The sequence below is a fragment of the Pholcus phalangioides genome, unplaced genomic scaffold (genome assembly GCF_987345545.1).
Source record: "Pholcus phalangioides strain wild (caught in Gottingen) unplaced genomic scaffold, Ppha-v1.0 ptg000002l_1, whole genome shotgun sequence".
Lineage (NCBI taxonomy): Eukaryota > Metazoa > Arthropoda > Arachnida > Araneae > Pholcidae > Pholcus > Pholcus phalangioides.
Genome location: NW_028301595.1, coordinates 14,331,073 through 14,348,443, shown reverse-complemented (window position 1 = coordinate 14,348,443; position 17,371 = coordinate 14,331,073). Strand labels below are relative to the sequence as shown.

Genomic DNA, 17,371 nt, shown 5'->3' with positions numbered 1-17,371 from the left:
GTATTTACCTCTCAGTCTTAACAGTGGGAAAACGGTAGAATTTGAACTTGAAGGACAGAGCATTGGGTATACCTGATGACATCCTGAAACAAAATATAGTTGGCATTGTTTATTAGAATCAAGGATAATGTTATCATTTGGATATTGCTATCACTTTTTCACAGAACGGAATGAACCAATATTATAATGTGGGGAATTTTTTTTTTATTGGGACTTTGATAATGTTAACTATTTCTCTTCCATCAAAAATTTTTTTTGCGCATTCTGAAGCTAAGGTCAAACATTTTTTTTCCCCTGTAAGTTATCGTTATCAGGCTCCAAGACTATGTTGGAGACTAGAAGATGCTCTCTTACCCCCAATCCTTGTTGACAAATGTTTCCATACTAATTAATGTGTATGATTAGTCATAATCAGTCCATAGTTTTCACTGTGATCCATGTATGTGTGGAGTTGCTTTTACAATGGCCTCTCTATAGGGATGACAAAAAAAAAAGCATCCCTTTCCTTTAATTCTTGTGATCAGTTTTCTTCAGTTGACCAGATTCAAAATCCTTTTTCGAAGAGACTTTCTCAAGGGATCTGTGGAACGCATTGTATATTAAAAGAAGAAAAGAGCGTAATTTGTGATATCGGACAGTTCCATTCTAATGCCTCACAATGGCTGAATAGCAAAAATGCAAGATTTTAGCTCAAAGGAAAAAAAAGAAGTCCAGTTTTGGAATAGAGTAATAAAAAAAAAAAAGAAATGATTGAACATTTTGTAACTAGTTATTTGAGAAAGTAAAACAGAGTTGTCCTGCTTTACCAATTGCCCATTTACCATACATCCCATACACAGGATGTATGGTAACCATGCTGTTGAACAGGGCTTTTTGCGGATATAGTTCTCATTTGGTTATTATTATCAGAAACCCAGAGTTCTGATACAATCACATTTAGTAGCATGGACTGTACTAATTTCTATGATTCTCATGCAAATTTCATAATTGGAAAAAAATAATTCTCAGATACACTTTGAAAAGACAGACTGAATATGTAATATTGGATTTACTTAACTACTGCTGTCTAAATAAACTTTATGACTCTATGAGAAAAAAATTTAATGATATAAGAGACACTGTTCTTACCCGCAAAGTCCAAAAATCTGAAAAACTATCCTGTTTCCTTCCATTGAAGATTCTCTCTCTGGAACTATGGTGTACATTTCTGATGGATCAATGGAAACAGCAGCATTGCCTTGAGTGTCATACACATTCTGTAGTTTTGCAGACAATATACGCACATACTCTGAGAGTTTGGATGTCAGAGGCCTTTATATAAGAGAGTATGCTCTTTTAAATACACAGTGGGGAAACATATATGTAAATATGTATGTTAAACAAAGAAACCTCTTGAAAGAAGATTTGTTTCATAATGTATAAAAATCAAATCAAATATTAAGAGTATATCCCCACAATGCATGATTTTGTATTTTACCCATAATTAATTAAAACTATAGAAAGCCAGGGAAAAATATTTAAAAAAAACTATTCCGAATTGTACTTCTTATACACGGTCTTAAAGAGGATGTACAGAGCATGTAAACTTGCATATAAAATAAATGTATTATGTAAAATAAATGATGTATTATTACTTTCCAAACATATAACTACCTTTTTTGTGATTAAAACTATAGAAAGAAAAAAAATTGGGTTGCAACGTAAAAAAAAAGAAGTGCAAATAAATCATTTCGAACCTTCAGTGCATGATTTTCTTTTTCGACAGATTACACAAGATTTACATTTTTTTTTTTAACTGAGGAGTTTTATTGCCACCTATTAATGGCTTTTGAATGAAAATGAAAAATGGGAATAATGGAAGTCTCAAACATGAAGTTGCCAGTTGGCAACAAGAAAAGAAACATGTTTAAAGTAGATGCTGCCAATTGGCAACAGTATGCACTGTAGGGATATATCAATTATCACTGTCGCCAACCAAAGTTTGTTTATAGAATATGCCATTTTTGATGTAAGTTTTAATCAATATTATATCAGATATCATTCCCATGCCAGAAGCATGAAGGCATATATTTCTAATATGCGGGAAATGATGTTTTAATGTTTATTCTACCCATGTTACCCTATGAGTACCATTTCCCTAAAATACTTTGTAACAAGTGTTTCAATAGGGTTAAACATCTGTGTGTTTACAGCTAATAAATCCAAAAAAGTGAAAATTTGTACATTTGTACTTCTGGCATGGGGAGGGGGGTACAACATGTAATATAGGATAAGTACCACATCAGATGGTGATGTTATCAAATGACACCCCCCCCCCCCGTTCATTTTTTCTTGACTAGTTGTAGTGATGCCTTCATTTTAGTCAGAAGCAGCAAATAAATGTTCGATTTAACTTTGTTCGTTGAAAATTTTTTGTGTCCCAACAATGACTGAGTTTGTTTAACAGGAAAAGATTCACAGTCAAATATTCAAAATGACTTTCATTTAACAATTACAGCTAGACCTCAATATTGTATAGAGTTACCACCTGCGGACAGATAAAAATACAGAGTTCCCGGCAAAATCTGCCCGATCATTTTCCTGACAGAAACTCAAGAAGAAAGAAATACAATTCAAAATCTTAACATTTCGAATTTCTGTCTTCAAGTTTGTTTTTTCCCCTTCGCAGAACTTTTCCCTGACTTTTGTCAAATATTTTACACTTTCCCTGGATATTTTTCACTTAAATTTTCACCTGATTTTCCAGGTAGTTAGAAACCCTGTAAGAAATAACACAAGAGGTCACTTGATAATGAGTATAAGCCCAAAGCACCAATTATGCTATTAGGGACCCCTAAAAAAACTGTGACAATAAATGATAGTTGTTATAATGTGTGACTGCAAAGCACAATGTAATTACAATTACATAAAAAAAGTTTGAATTGTGGGTAGGAAAAAACAACTTTCTTGTAAAACAAATATGTTCAGAGTATATAAAGAATGAACTGTTTCAACTTACATAACATGCTGTTGAATAGATGATAATGAAGGAGGAGGCACAAATGGTATTGATGAGGGCATTACGTTAACTTCCTCCATCTGCTCATTCTGGAAAAGAGAAATGAAAAACTTACAGATATTTAATAAAAAAATTATATTATTTCATGTAATGGTGTTAATATCATACATTATATGGGAAATAGAATTTCAGTGTAAAACTTTGAATTATGAGTGATTCGCAAGATGAGCAAAAATTTTAAGCAAAATTTCACTTCATTAACAAACAATGTCTAGCAAGATAAAAAAATATTTTAAAAATTTTCAATATATTTGGATTTGATAAATGAGATTTTTTTTCACATTACTAGCAGTATGTACACCAAGGATTCCTAAATGAACAGTACTCTTTATGAGGCTTTGTATATTTGCATTGTCTATATTATGTAATCGCAACTAAAAAGCATACAGTTTGCTCTCTCTCAGTGCGGGCAAAGCCATCTTAACTAGATGAGGAGTCTGCTTAAGGATTTTTCAGAGCCAAAATGAAAATTATATAGTACACATATGTGTATTATGAAATCGTTCAATAGTTTAGTGACCTGTTAGATTTGAGCCTATTTGTTTGGACGTCACTGACTACTGGTGTGGCACAAGTATACAAAAGGCGGTCTCATCCTCTTGTTGGGTGTTGATGCAAGTAGAGTATTTCAAAGGGAACCTACAGTCTTGCATCATTCCAGAAATACTTGAGTCTTCAATATAAAATAACTAAAAATACAATAATTTAAAATTAACTAATCTGCACTTTCCTTTCGAAAAAAGATCTTGGCTAGTGTTAGGGAGGCAGTTGTGGAACGAATCATTTAGGGTAACATTATTTCCTATGGAGAAGTTTGATTCAATATATGAGTGTTTCAGACTATGAGCAGCACACTCAAGGAATGAATTATGCTAGTAAGCTGAAGTTCCACTGTAACTAATAAATAAAACATACATTTTTGTATTAATGTTTTGTCACCATATTCAAGAATTTTAATATTTTTTATTCAATGCAACATTGACATAATTCCTTGAAAACAATTACAATTAATCAATTCATAAGAACGAGTCTTCATCATCAGTATTTAACAGGAAGAAACAAACACTTAGGTAAAACTAGACTATTTTCGTAAGAAAATAGTTGTTCATGTCAATTGGTTAAAATAAGGGATCTTTTCTTCAAATGGAATAAAATTTATTTGAGAATGAACTATTTGGCAGAAATAAGATTAAGCCTTTTTTCTTGAGTTTCTGTAAAAATAAGATGAAAAGATTGTTTCATAAACCATTGCGACATGCTTTGAATTCAAACAAGTAATTGATTTATACAACGGTTAACACTCAGTATTCATAAACTTGAGTTAAACAGATAAAAGTATTGCTTTCAGTTAATTTCGCAACTTGGAGACAATCATAATTGATTTCGAACAAGATTTAGTTTCTTAAACTAATCGGTACAAATTACAGCCAAGATATCACAGTACATACTTCTCTGTAAGCTCGATCAACTCTATCTGCTTGATGCCGAGATTTGACAAGGTGTGTGGAGGATGAAGCATTGAGATTTCTGTAGAAAGGAAGATGGTGAATTCTTAAGTTAGAATAGAATAAAAAGTCTGACACAACAATTAAAAACTAGTATGAGGGAAATTGAAACAAAAACAGTGAAAAATTACATGCACAAAATCTACACAAAACTTGGTTGTGAAATATTACCTAAATACTTACGAATATGATTTGGATTTTCGTCTGTGTACCAGACGTTTTTCTGATTTTGAAAGCTGGTGGAGATGAGATGGGACCGATATAGCCTCCAGGCTGTCTGAGTAACCCAACATATCATCTGGTTGAGGTATTACTCTTGATGAGAGTAAGCTGCCATCCTGTATGAAGGGTAAAAAAAAAGAGATCATGGTTTATAATCGTCCAAAAAATTAAATAAACAAATGATACACAGCAAGAAATAAAAGCAAAAAAATAATCTGCTTACTTTTTCAGGAGTTAAAACTGAGCACACAAGAGTGGCATCAAATGACGGAACTTTTAAGAGCAGTGTTTTGTTTGGAAAATACATTGGATCACTACACAGAGGGACAGGTATAACACCACCAGACTTCACAGAAGACAATAGACAAGCTCCCCAAAGAACAGACATTGAAGAACTAGGGCACATGGTGAGACCAGTAATATTGTTATTCGAAAGCTGAAAAAATCCATAAATCAAGTATGTTGGGAAAAATACCAAAACTCTTTCATACGACCAAAACCAAACCAATTGAAAAAAACAACAACATAATTTTACAACTTTCACAATTTCAAACTATCTACACAAGATTCTACGACACGTGATAGAAAAACAGTAGGCGAGGCTTCTGAACCTTAACAACATGCATGTCATTGCAAATGTTCAAACACTTAGAGATTGACTCATTTTCAAAATGACTAGTCATGTCAAAAAAGTACCCAGACTCTGGACATTCTTTCAAACTGTACCTAGCCCTGGCCAAATCACCACAGACAACTTATTACCATTTTATTTCTGGAAAGATGGCTGTGTCTGAATTAATTGTTGTGGACCCCCCAACCATGAATTTATGTAAGTTTCGCACATGTATATTCAGTTCAGACACTGTCCTTCACCTTCTGAAGAAAAAAACCAATGAACGAATATTCTAATGTGTAAAATTAATGTTGTAAAGTTAATTACTTGATGTGGCAAGACTTTTTTCTTTTCAAAGGGGAGTTTGGCTAGCATTTTCAGTTATGGCCATAATTATACAGTTGTTGCTCCATTTTATGAACCCCTGATTTATAAACTCACATGTTTTTATGAATGAGAGAGAGAATCTTCTAGTCTCAAACGATATGCTGATGCTATGAATGTCTTTCCTGTTTAGAAACTTTCAATTTCATAAGCCAATTGTCCATGTCTGTTTGAGTTTGTTTGAAAGAGCATCGATTGCGACATTTTTTTCAGCACAAACTCACCTATTCAAAAATTCTAATATTCCATTAAATCATTTTAAACCTCATCATAAAGTTACCCACATAAATTCAGATTTAAATCATAAAATTTGGTGACCCACCTCTGATTTTTCTTTGCTGGAGAAAGTGTATTCAACATTAAATACAAGCAATGTTCGGACGTCATCAGGCACATTGGGTATTTTGATGTCGCTACGGACTACGAGCTGCTCATCTCTGGGATAACTGATGGATATAATGAATAATATTGAATCAAAATTTACTTTGACACAGGGAAAAATATAAATTTTGTTAGAAATCATGAGTAAAAAATTATTTTCAAAACAGTGACACAACAAAGCGCTTCATAATTAATTTATTTATACAATACTCAAAAAAGGCACACTTTTGTGAAAAATTTTCATAAAACCTTGGTTTTAGAGTCAAGAAAACCACTTTCACCTATGGGTTGCAATTATTTAAGAGTTGCAGACCCGTTGAATTATTACTGATGAACATCACATTAAAAAATTTTTTTTAAGGCTACCAATAACGGTCGACTTCCGGTATGAAATCATGAACAGTCTGCAAAAATGGCAGATGCCACACCAACTCTTGGAATGTCTAGAAATCATAGTCAAGTTCTCCTCTTTAACAATTTCCGCAGCTTATACTGTAGCCTATCCAAAATCAATGTTGTTCAGCACATATACTGTTATAATCAACCAAACCAAACAATTTTTACTTTATTATAATCCTTGGAATTGCTATAAATTTAGCAATTACCCTGTGATTATGCTTGAATTTGAGTAATGCGCAATTTTCATAGAAAGGCACATACATTGGGGTATTACTGTATACAGCTCCAGAAATACAACACACAATTTTATCTCACGGAATTAATTTTTCTGTGATTGAAAATTGCTTAACAAGGGCAAATTGAGGAAGCCGTTTCTGACAATATGGTCATCCATAATGAAGATTTGTTACATCAAAATCCCTGTACCTACCTATATATACTTGTATGTAAGCCTGGATGGATAATTAAAATTATAAAATAACAATAATTGAAACCTGTTTGTACTTGAACTGGATGAACAATGAGTTACAGACCCTTGGGAGACAATTGGTTCAACGATAAGCCTATATGAATCAGATTCTTGGGTATAACAAAGACCATTGTGAACTCCAACCTGGATTAAATATATTTCCCATTAAAAACCTGTGATGCATTAATCTATATTGACAACAATCTTCATGTTAATACATATAACAATAACAAAATACGATTGATAGAATGTAGAAAATACTATTCTGAACTTGCATTGTTCTTGAAATACATGAAGTATCTAGAAGAAAAATAGAAAAGAACAACACATAAAAGAGGAAAAAGTACTACCTGCAGATGCCTTTGGACTATCGTCAATTCTCCTTCATGTTGTTCAGACTCAGATGCTTCTCTTTCTTCCAATAGCTTTTTGACAACTTCCAATTCAAATGCACACAAGGAAGGCACATATTTAATGAAAACAGATCCCAACTTCACAGTGCAACACTTTTGAAGCTGGCCTTTTTTCAAGGGATCAAGACCTTAAAAAGAAAATAATTTTGAAATAATGAATGTGTGAAAACATGATATGAACAAACCAATCGTAAATATTTTATTTGGTTACTTTTTTTTTTAAACTGGCTATACATTAATTTGTATTCAAATAAGAAAAATTAGTTATATTTGTTCGATAACTTTTGATGTGGCATGGTTATTACAGTCAACGCTCGTTACAATGACATGAAAACATGATATGAACAAACCAATCGTAAATATTTTATTTGGTTACTTTTTTTTAAAACTGGCTATACATTAATTTGTATTCAAATAAGAAAAATTAGCTATATTTGTTCGATAACTTTTGATGTGGCATGGTTATTACAGTCAACGCTCGTTACAATGACCATCCATTATAATGACCAGTGCGACAGGTCCCAAATATTTTCCTATTTCCACCATGTTATTTTTTATCCAATATAATGACAGGTAAATGGCATTCAATTCATTACAATGGCCAAACTCAGTTCAGCCCCCCATTTGTTTTGTTGCCAAAAACTTGACAAAATTCACTGGTGAGTGGGTGGCCACGACCTTTGATGATTGGAGAAAATTAAAGATTTTTTTTGTTGTTACGTCAATACAATACATAATTTTTCTGGAGAAGTTGAACTTTATGATTTTTTAAACGTTCAATATAATAACCTCCTAATATAATGTTTGTTTTCCGTGGAACAAGAGGGTCATTATAAGAGCGTCAACTGTATATGCACACAAAGGCTAATTAGACTGGAACTTACAGTATGACAGAGATTCATAATGGCTATTTTTACATGACACCTCTGGGTGAGAGCCCAAATCAGTCAGAAGTTCATGTGCTAACCGCACTCAACTGTCAAGCCCATTATAAGACATATATAGTAGGTCTTCAAAAATCCCAAGTGCCAGGTTGGGATATACTAAAAAATCGATGTTGGTGTCTAAACTTTCCAACATGTAACTGCTGATTTGGAGTTCAATAATGACATAAAACTTTCTGATTTCATGACAATACATTTTCCTACTGGGAAGGTGTCACCTAGTTCCAAAAATTTGGGGTGAGGGGGGAATGCATTATTTAGGGTCAATTTTTCAGAAAAAAAATGATTGGTTCTTAAAAAATTTAGCTAGAGACTAAATTATTTTTTGATTTGTCACAACCTGTTATATAGGCCTATACATGAAAATCAGAAGTCTTGATGTCAGAAGTAATTTTTCATTTTATTTTGAAGCATGACTAATCTTTTGCATTCAAAGACTAAGGGAGTAATTTTCAAATTACACTCATTTATCAAACCTAGATAAATATGAAGCTGCATTTCCCACACATACATGTGTGTGACCACCTTTACCAATTTAATTTATGCCGAACACACATAAAATGAGAACGTAAATAACCAAAACTGTACAAATATATTCAATACCTAAAGCAAGTTCTCTCTTGGAACTGTGCAGTCCAACAACTGGATCTGAAGAACCAACTAAATAATTCTCAGGAATAAGATGGAGAAATCGCATAAGCAGTGGATGAGCAGATGTTGAAAAAGAAAGTTCGAATACAGCTGGATATTTAGCTTGCATCACTCCTAAAGAAGGGATAAAAATTCAAATAAAGAAACTTCAGAATAAAGTTACCTCAGCCAAAAAATATAAAAATGGGCAAGTATCAACAAAATAAAGGTGTAGCTTCATATAAAAGAAGTTACACCTTTAGAAAGATGGTATATAAAATAACTCACTTTCAGGATTATCAGTCATCAATAATAATGCTACCGGAGAGCCACAGAACAAAGAAATTCTGCAAAAAATTTTGGATTTCAGGTCTAAAATTTTCAAATTCAAGCAGCAGAAATGAAAAAAGTACAGTCGAGCAGTCATATATAAGAAGTTGAAGGAGAACTTGAAAAACACTCACAAAATCTGATATTCATTATAACTGATACACTATAAATGCTCAAGTTCAATGAGAAAAATCAACAAAATTGAGGTGGTCAATGGCGGTGAAGATGGGATAGGTGCTCTCAGGCTGACTTGAAATTTAATTAGAATTAAAATGAAAATTATTCACATAGGTGTGAATAAAATATTAGACCCATATACTGTAAGGTAGTGATCATCAAAGTATTCATTGTGGAGGGAGGTCGAGTGATGATAGGCACAGACTCGCATTACAAAGATCAGGGTTCAAACCCCCCCCCCCCCCATTGCCACAGTGGTGGTCAGCTGAAGTAGGTTTTCTGTGGTTCCCAACTTTGAGGTGCAAATACGAGATGATTTCCCAAAGCCTTGCCAGAGAGAGCAACAGGCCTTGCGATGTTGGAATTCATATATTCAAACATCGCACTTCACTCAGAATTTGTAATATAGATGGCATGGTAAATTCGCACACAACACTATATAGACACTTGGAGTGTTAGGTACATGTCTGGCACAATTCAATCGGTAGTAAATTGTCCATGGCGATAGACCAGAGTTGTACTCAGTTTGAAAGAAAGGGGGGTTAACAAAGCCTGAGAGACACTGACATAAACAAAACTGTGATTATGGGAGATCCCTTTTATTCAAGCAGCTGTGAATGATCAAAACCAGAATTATCTGTAGCTAGGGTAGTCACCTCTCTATAGATAATGCTGACCAACAAATGTATATCCTTTCTCAGAATAGTATAGAAGAGCTTCACGCTCAGACTTTATTTCTAAAAGAGAATTTTCGATTTTATAAAACTTAATCGTAGGAAAAAAAATTACATTCCTGCCAAAAACTTTGTTATATCCGGTATTCATAAATACGGCGATTCATCATTATCAATATTTTTAACAGTATTCCGGTATTGCAAGTTCACTAGGATGAAGGAAAAAAATCATTGTATTCGATACTTTGTTATATCCGGTATTCATAAATACGGTGATTCATCATTATCAATATTTTTAACAGTATTCTGGTATTTCAGGTTCACTAGGATGAAGAAAAAAATCATTATATTCGATACTTTGTAGTATCCGATTTCGTTATAAGCAGGCTCGACTGTATATCAAAATAGTATCGAGTTCTTGTACTTAATATATGTCTATTTTAAATCTTTCACAGCATAAAAAAATTCCATCTTCACATTTTAATCTCATTATTTTTTTAATTGATATAAAAATTATTGTAGTTAGTATAGTTACGAGAATTATGTAAATAGTGATTATTTAATACTAGGGAAAGACCAACATGAGTAGTCGAGCGGTTAGGGAGCTAGTTTCTCACTGTGCAGGTCTGGGTTTGAATCCCGGTTCGGGCATGGATGTTTACTAAAACTAACAAATTCCAGAAATGGATCATGCTGATCCCTTGGGAATATGTGACGATCATGTTATTTTTCAAGTTTTATGAAAAACATGGTGTACTAGCAGATAGATAAATACTTGCCTATACTGAATGGAACTTTCTGGACCAGAGATTTTGGTGTCTCCATCATGAAGACTGAAAGCACTCCAGGCAATAGTTTGATCACTCTCACCTGATTTAGACGCTTCTACAACTTCTAGAGTAAGCAGGAGAACGTCCAAGTTCAGCGATGTGTAGAAGTAGATGGCCTATGAAAAATATTGATATTATAAGATTTCATTACCAATATAAAACTATGTAAAAGAAATTTACTTGTCACTAAAATAAAAGTTCCAAATTTCAAAGCAAGAAAACAATGGGGGAAGGAAAAAAAAGAAATGGGGTAGGAAAAAAAATGCAGCAGTGTTATTAATTTGAACAGTGTTATTAATATGTTGTCAATAGAGTGCTTTGACAAAGGGACACCAGTATCAATTGGGAATGGACAATTCTAAGTTGTGTTGTCGCAGGGAATTTTTCTCTAATAGGGTTGTTAATAAATAGCATATCTTACTCTTGGGGGGTCGTGAATTCCAACACAATTGTCACATTTAAAAAGAAATACGAGCAACGTGTTGGGGTAAATCGAGAAGCTATCCATACTTAGAATAAGACAACCATAACATTCTTTATGGGTATGGTATTATATTTTATCATGTATGTATACATATAGTTTTTAGTTTTTGTAATGGCATTTTCAATTGGGGGGTTGCTGTGTTTTAGAAATATATGACATCCATATTTGTTATGGCATCTTTTTCTCAGTTACCACTTTGCCTGTTGTGGCCTCGTATTTGTATTTTTATTAAAATAAATTTACGGTCAAGGCACAAAACAACATGAATGTTTAGACACAATTGATTCAAAATGTATGAACCATTAAAAAAAATCATTCTTACTTGATTCAAAAATCCTTTCCTATTCTTTAAGGTGAATCTTTTGCTCGTCCAAATATTACCGATGAATTTCTGATGGTTCGAATCGTACAGCATCATCTGGCAATAATATAACTTATCATCAGTTACTGAATCCTAAGGAATAGATAAAAGACAATAGATTTAAGGTAATGACTATAAAGCACAAATAAATTTTTGATAATAAGATGAGAGAAAAATTTACGAGTCAAACCTTTTTTTCTCCAAGAAATAAATTAATTTTATAACCTTTTTTTACACAATTTATTGACCTTTTTAAAATGTTGGTACACATTCGCTGACACGGATTCCAAAAATTTCGGGTTGTTCTCAGACACCAAAACCTAATATTCATGCATAAAAAATTTTAGGCATCAATAGCAACTTTTTAGTCATCACAGCACCTGGTGTCTCCGGGATTTGTCAATCAGCACGAATATCTTTCCTGAAAAATTTATTTATTGTGACGTGCTTAAAGTTTTCTCTTGCTCAAATTTTTACCACAGGAATATTGAATGCCTCAATTCAAATTATAAAACTGAACAACAAACAGAGTTTTCTGTATTAATCCCCCCCCCCCCACACACACACACAAACATCAGGGACGAGATATGAGATATCTCGTCCAAATGAAAATGGAAGAAATTTATTCCAGTTCTCAGTTTTCTTTTCTTTACCTCTATTATCATTATCGTGAAGCTTCATTATAACTCTCTGAATGGGAGTTATTCTTTTCCTCTCACCACATAACCCTATATACTTTTCTACTATACTACTAAGTTAAAAAAATTCAGGCACTTATTATGGAAGAATGAATAAAGATAGAACCTGTTCATTTGATGTTTCCTTCAAAGTAACTACCCTGTGCAATTATGTACTTTCGCCATTGCTCATACAAAGATGTAAATGCAGATTGCAAGCCTTTTTTTGTCACACCCTCCAGTGCTTTTATTGCTGCTTGCAGCACTTCTTCGGAACCTAAGAATCATTACCCCTTAGGCAAATTCTTTATCCCAAGAAAAAGGAAAAAGTCACATGAGGCAAGATGGGGGGATGGGGGGGGGGAAATAAGCTGGTTGTGGAAGTATTGGAATGTGATATTTCTACACGTCATCTGACACTGGGGTGGGGGGAAGAATGAACATGTGAATCTCTTTAAACACCTGCATGATTCGGTGTGATGGACGCGGCTAGATCTTTGGGGTGCCACCTCAAGGGTGCTCCCCTCATGATAATGCGCTGGCTCACAGGTTTCCCCTGGTGTCAGATTATCCGTTAAAACATCACATTCCGATACTTCTAAAACCAGCTTATTCCCCTGATCTTGCCCCATGTGATTTTTATCCTTTTTCATTGGATAAATAATTTAATCAGTCAAGTGGTTACGATGGCATTTGCCGTCGCTGCCATACATAATGGTGGTGCCTACGACAGACAGACTTTTTAGATAGACACATAGATATGACAAAATAATTTTTCATACATGTGCTGCCACCTGTAGAGCTAACCTTTTACTTTATTTTCTCATCACTAGATGGAGAAGGAAAAGCGTGCGTATCTTCAAAAAAAAGTGGGCACTGCGGGTAACGCTCGGAGAAATTAATTGGACAGTTGACTGGTTAAGGGGCAATGATTCGCAAGTTCTGAAGAAGTGCAGCGACAAAAGAACTGGAGGTTGTGGAAAAAAAAGCTTGCAATTCGCATTCACATCTTTGTATGAACAATGGAAAAAATACATAATTGCATAACGTAATTACTTCGAAGGAAACACCAAATAAACAGGTTCTATCTGTATTCGTTCTCCCGTATATAATGAAACAGATTTCGAAAATTTTTGAATGTTGTAGTATTTTTCTTCCCTGAAAAAGTGTATTCACCGTGAAATACGTGAAGTACCTCCTGCTTAAATTTTTACCCACAAAAAAGCGGATATATTTACCTTTCTTCAAAAATTTATGAGGTGAGAGAGAAAAAAAGAACGAAGTGCGGGAGGGTGAGAAAAAGAAAATGAGGGCAAAATTAAAATCTACTGCAGCAATCTTCCTCCCTCCTCTATTTATAACATGCCAACAAACAGAGCTGGGCAAATCCCGGGTGCTAGGTCGCCATTGTTACTAAAAAATTTGTATTGACGCCTAAAAGTTTCTCTGTGTAGCTTCTAAATTGCAGGCTGAGAGCAGCATTAAAGAGATGGTATTTCTTAGGCCCGAAATAAACGGAGAAACTGAATTTTCTGGATGCTATGCCGAAACTAATATTGGGAAAGAAAGTGATTTATCAACTCCGGGAATCGAACTCGGGTCCTCCCCGCATACCAGGCAAGTGTGCTGAACAATATACCAGAGAGAAACTTTCGAATTCTTTATAACACGCATTACTAACGTGAAGGCCTAAGTGGAGACATAGGAGCCTTTCTAAACTACAGCAATTTTTGCCCCAGTTGGCGTTTTTGTATTAAGAGATGGTATGTTTTCGGTCCAAAATATACTGAGAAACTGAATTTTTTATATATTTTTTTTATTCAGTTTCGGCATAACATCCAGAAAATTCAGTTTTGCATTTTCAGAATTAATAGCAGAATATCTGTGAACGTGAAAGAGGGTCACTGGGACCTAAAAAAGTCAAAAGTAACATTATTTTTTAACCTTTTTCTTAGGGTAAAATTTTTTTCTTCCGCAAGATTAAAAAAAAAATTTGTCCAGCGATGACAACAAAGAAACCAGGTTTTTTGAGTTTCATCCTTGGCACTTCAAAAGCAGATCATTAAAATTGTTACCACAGGCCTGTATGTGAAGGTGGGGAACTTAAGTAATAAATAACAAAACTTACTTTTGCGTCTGATGCTTCCAGAGCCCCGAGCTTAACAACAAAGCAGTGAATACAGTCGGCTTGGTTCAAATCTCCAAAACTGTTTGTGCTCAGGCATTTTGTACAATGGAGGGCCTCTGCGACTTCAGAGCTTAATCCCGTCATTATTACCATATTTCTCACAGATGTGACACGTCAATATTGATCAGTTACCTAAGAAAAATTATAAACATTTAATGAAGCATAAGCCATTAGTCTACATGGAAAATATACTAGAACAGGTAGTAGGAACTGGTTGGAGAACTCGCAGCACAGTATTATGAGTGAAGATAGCAAATGGTTGAATTTTTGTCCTTAAAATTTGTCCTTTTTCAGGTTTCCAGAATTATTTTTTTGGGGGGGGGGAATTTTTCCGCTCTGAAACACTGTATATTTTTTCAATGGCATAAGATATTTCGAGCGTTGGAAGAGAGCGAGAGATTTGAGCATTGAAGGGGCTGTTCAACAGTTCTGATTGGACTGGATTGACACGGCTCGGGAAAAGGTAATAAAATGTCTTCGTTTGACGCAAACTGCAAAGTACTGCTGGCAACCAACCAAAGCCAACTGGAAGAACTGAAAGCTTTGGCATCAGCATCAAAGAAGCAGGCGAAAGCTTTTATAGTCCTAACAAGGCTATAAAAGTAATGAGAAACGCCAAAAAATGTAACATGTTTTCTTGGCCAAAGAAAACTGCGCAGGTGCACCACACCACTTGCACTCTCATTAGAGCCACCCCTGACACCACTGACTTCTCAAGCCATTATGAGAAAAAAATTTACCCATTTTTACACATCTACTGGACATGCATGCCTAATGAATTCATGAACGATTGTGCAAATGTTTGAAACACAACGTAAGAATTATCAAACAGGGTTCCATAACTTTATTACCCTAGGCAGGCTATGTAACTCGCTCAGCTCTTGCCCCTGTAAATACACCTCAGTCTCCAAGTCACTCTTTTATATTTGGTCACTCCTATGTTTGAATACTTCCTTGGTTGTTCACCGATCTGATTCATCACTCACTAGGTCATTCCCATGCTTATACACTCTTTAGGCCACACCACTTCTTTTACTCTCACTTACGCTCATACACTCTCCAAGTCACTTTTCGGCCACTCGCTGATCTGGTCCTACTCTAAGTCACTCTTTTGATTGTTCTCATACTGTTTCCATAGATCACATGCTTGCACACACTCTAATTCACTCTTTCTGTCATTCACATGCTCGCACACTTTCTTGTTCACACTTTTAGTCGTTCACTGATTTGGTCCCTCGCTCTCTAGATCAGTGGTTCTTAAAACATGGAAGCCCACGGCCCAACTGATTTCAATTTTGCGAGTGGAAGACTTAGTTTCACAACTAGACTAATGGAAACAAAAACCGGTAAAAATGAAACCTTGAAACACTCATGGCCCGGTTTGACTGATGCCAGGGCCCGGCGGTTGAGGAAACACTACTCTATTGGCCACTCACTCCAATACTTACACACACTCTCTAAGTCACACTTTTGGTCACTCACTAATCTGGTCCCTTACTCTACATGCCACTCTTTTGGTCACTCACATGCTTGCACACTGGTTTGATCTCACTAACATTCTAGTGCATGTTTTTTTTTTAAATGAAAATTTTAAACAGTAAATCGGTGGAAAAGCATTCCTTGCCAAATAGGGGATGGGGAAGGGGCTCAGAAAATCCCCTTGCCCAAGGAGGGGGGGGGGCAAGATCGCTAATCAGGCGACCCTGATATGGAGAGGTTCAAACCTGAGCAACGCAAAACTACTTCACAAAAAAAAAATTATTACCATTTAAATTCAATATTGTCAAACATGCTATTGAATAACTTGTATTAAATAAATGTAAACAATGGTACCATATCCTCGCTATTGGCCTTTGCGTTATAGGATCACACTGCTAGTAACCATAGTAACAGACGCCCACGGTTAGAAGATATGAGATTCATGACGTCACGAAACTCTAGCGGTAAAATTAAAAAACATAAATGAAGGGCTTTTTTTGTACTATCGTAATTTCCTGTGTGAATGAAGTGAAAGGAATAAAGTTAGCATCATTGCTTGTAAGCTCATGTTATATAATAAAGTGCAAATTACAACAATGAAAACAATTATCTGCATCATTTTTGATAGTGATAGGAACCAAGACACACCCAGGATCGGCACACTCGGTGACACATTGTCCCTGGGGATTCGGGTGCCTTCGGGGAACCTAACCATTTATTAAGCTTGAGAAAGATATATTACATACATGGACAGGTGCCATTACACACATCGTCAGTAAACAACCCCAGTAGCTCAACGATATCGTCAGGGCGTCGGATCGACGTCGAATGAATACCGAGCGTTGGAAAGAGGTCGGAAATTTCTACGTGTCCGATACCGAACGGTATAGTAAAACTGTATTCACTCAATGAACGCCAAAATAACTTCATTTTTTCTCTAAATATAAGAATTATTATTAATATATAAAGACGTGTGAGACCAATTAGTTGACGCCGGAGACAGCGTTTAGAGAAAAGGTAAGCATTATTTTACTATTGCTATCGAACTAGAGGATAAAATTACCAAAATATTGTCAAAGTTTGGGTTTTTCGGGGCCCTTCAGAAGTTGGGGCCCCAGGCGCGCCCGCCGTTAAATCCGTCTTTGTCTGCTAC

At 34.9% G+C, this 17,371-nt stretch overlaps 1 protein-coding gene across 3 annotated transcripts in view; it reads right to left on the bottom strand.

Moving 5' to 3' along the window:
• LOC149089441 (nephrocystin-4-like) overlaps positions 1-16,678 on the bottom strand; it is a 40,155-nt gene extending 23,477 nt beyond the window's left edge. Inside the window, exons 1-15 of one of the 3 annotated variants that reach the window (XM_089238546.1) lie at positions 16,573-16,678; positions 14,680-14,871; positions 11,836-11,967; positions 10,979-11,145; positions 9,307-9,365; positions 8,992-9,153; positions 7,382-7,572; positions 7,057-7,175; positions 6,105-6,228; positions 5,009-5,221; positions 4,747-4,901; positions 4,507-4,585; positions 2,999-3,087; positions 1,129-1,311; positions 9-83 (exon numbers count right to left, since the gene is read on the bottom strand). In XM_089238546.1, coding sequence (XP_089094672.1) covers positions 9-83; positions 1,129-1,311; positions 2,999-3,087; positions 4,507-4,585; positions 4,747-4,901; positions 5,009-5,221; positions 6,105-6,228; positions 7,057-7,175; positions 7,382-7,572; positions 8,992-9,153; positions 9,307-9,365; positions 10,979-11,145; positions 11,836-11,967; positions 14,680-14,832 — 1,901 coding nt within the window. In that variant the 5' untranslated portion in view covers positions 14,833-14,871; positions 16,573-16,678. Of the gene's footprint in view, positions 1-8; positions 84-1,128; positions 1,312-2,998; positions 3,088-4,506; positions 4,586-4,746; positions 4,902-5,008; positions 5,222-6,104; positions 6,229-7,056; positions 7,176-7,381; positions 7,573-8,991; positions 9,154-9,306; positions 9,366-10,978; positions 11,146-11,835; positions 11,968-14,679; positions 14,872-16,187; positions 16,276-16,504 lie in introns of those variants that run through there. The other 2 variants (XM_089238544.1, XM_089238545.1) reach the window with 2 other exon arrangements.
• Positions 16,679-17,371: the final 693 nt, after the last annotated feature.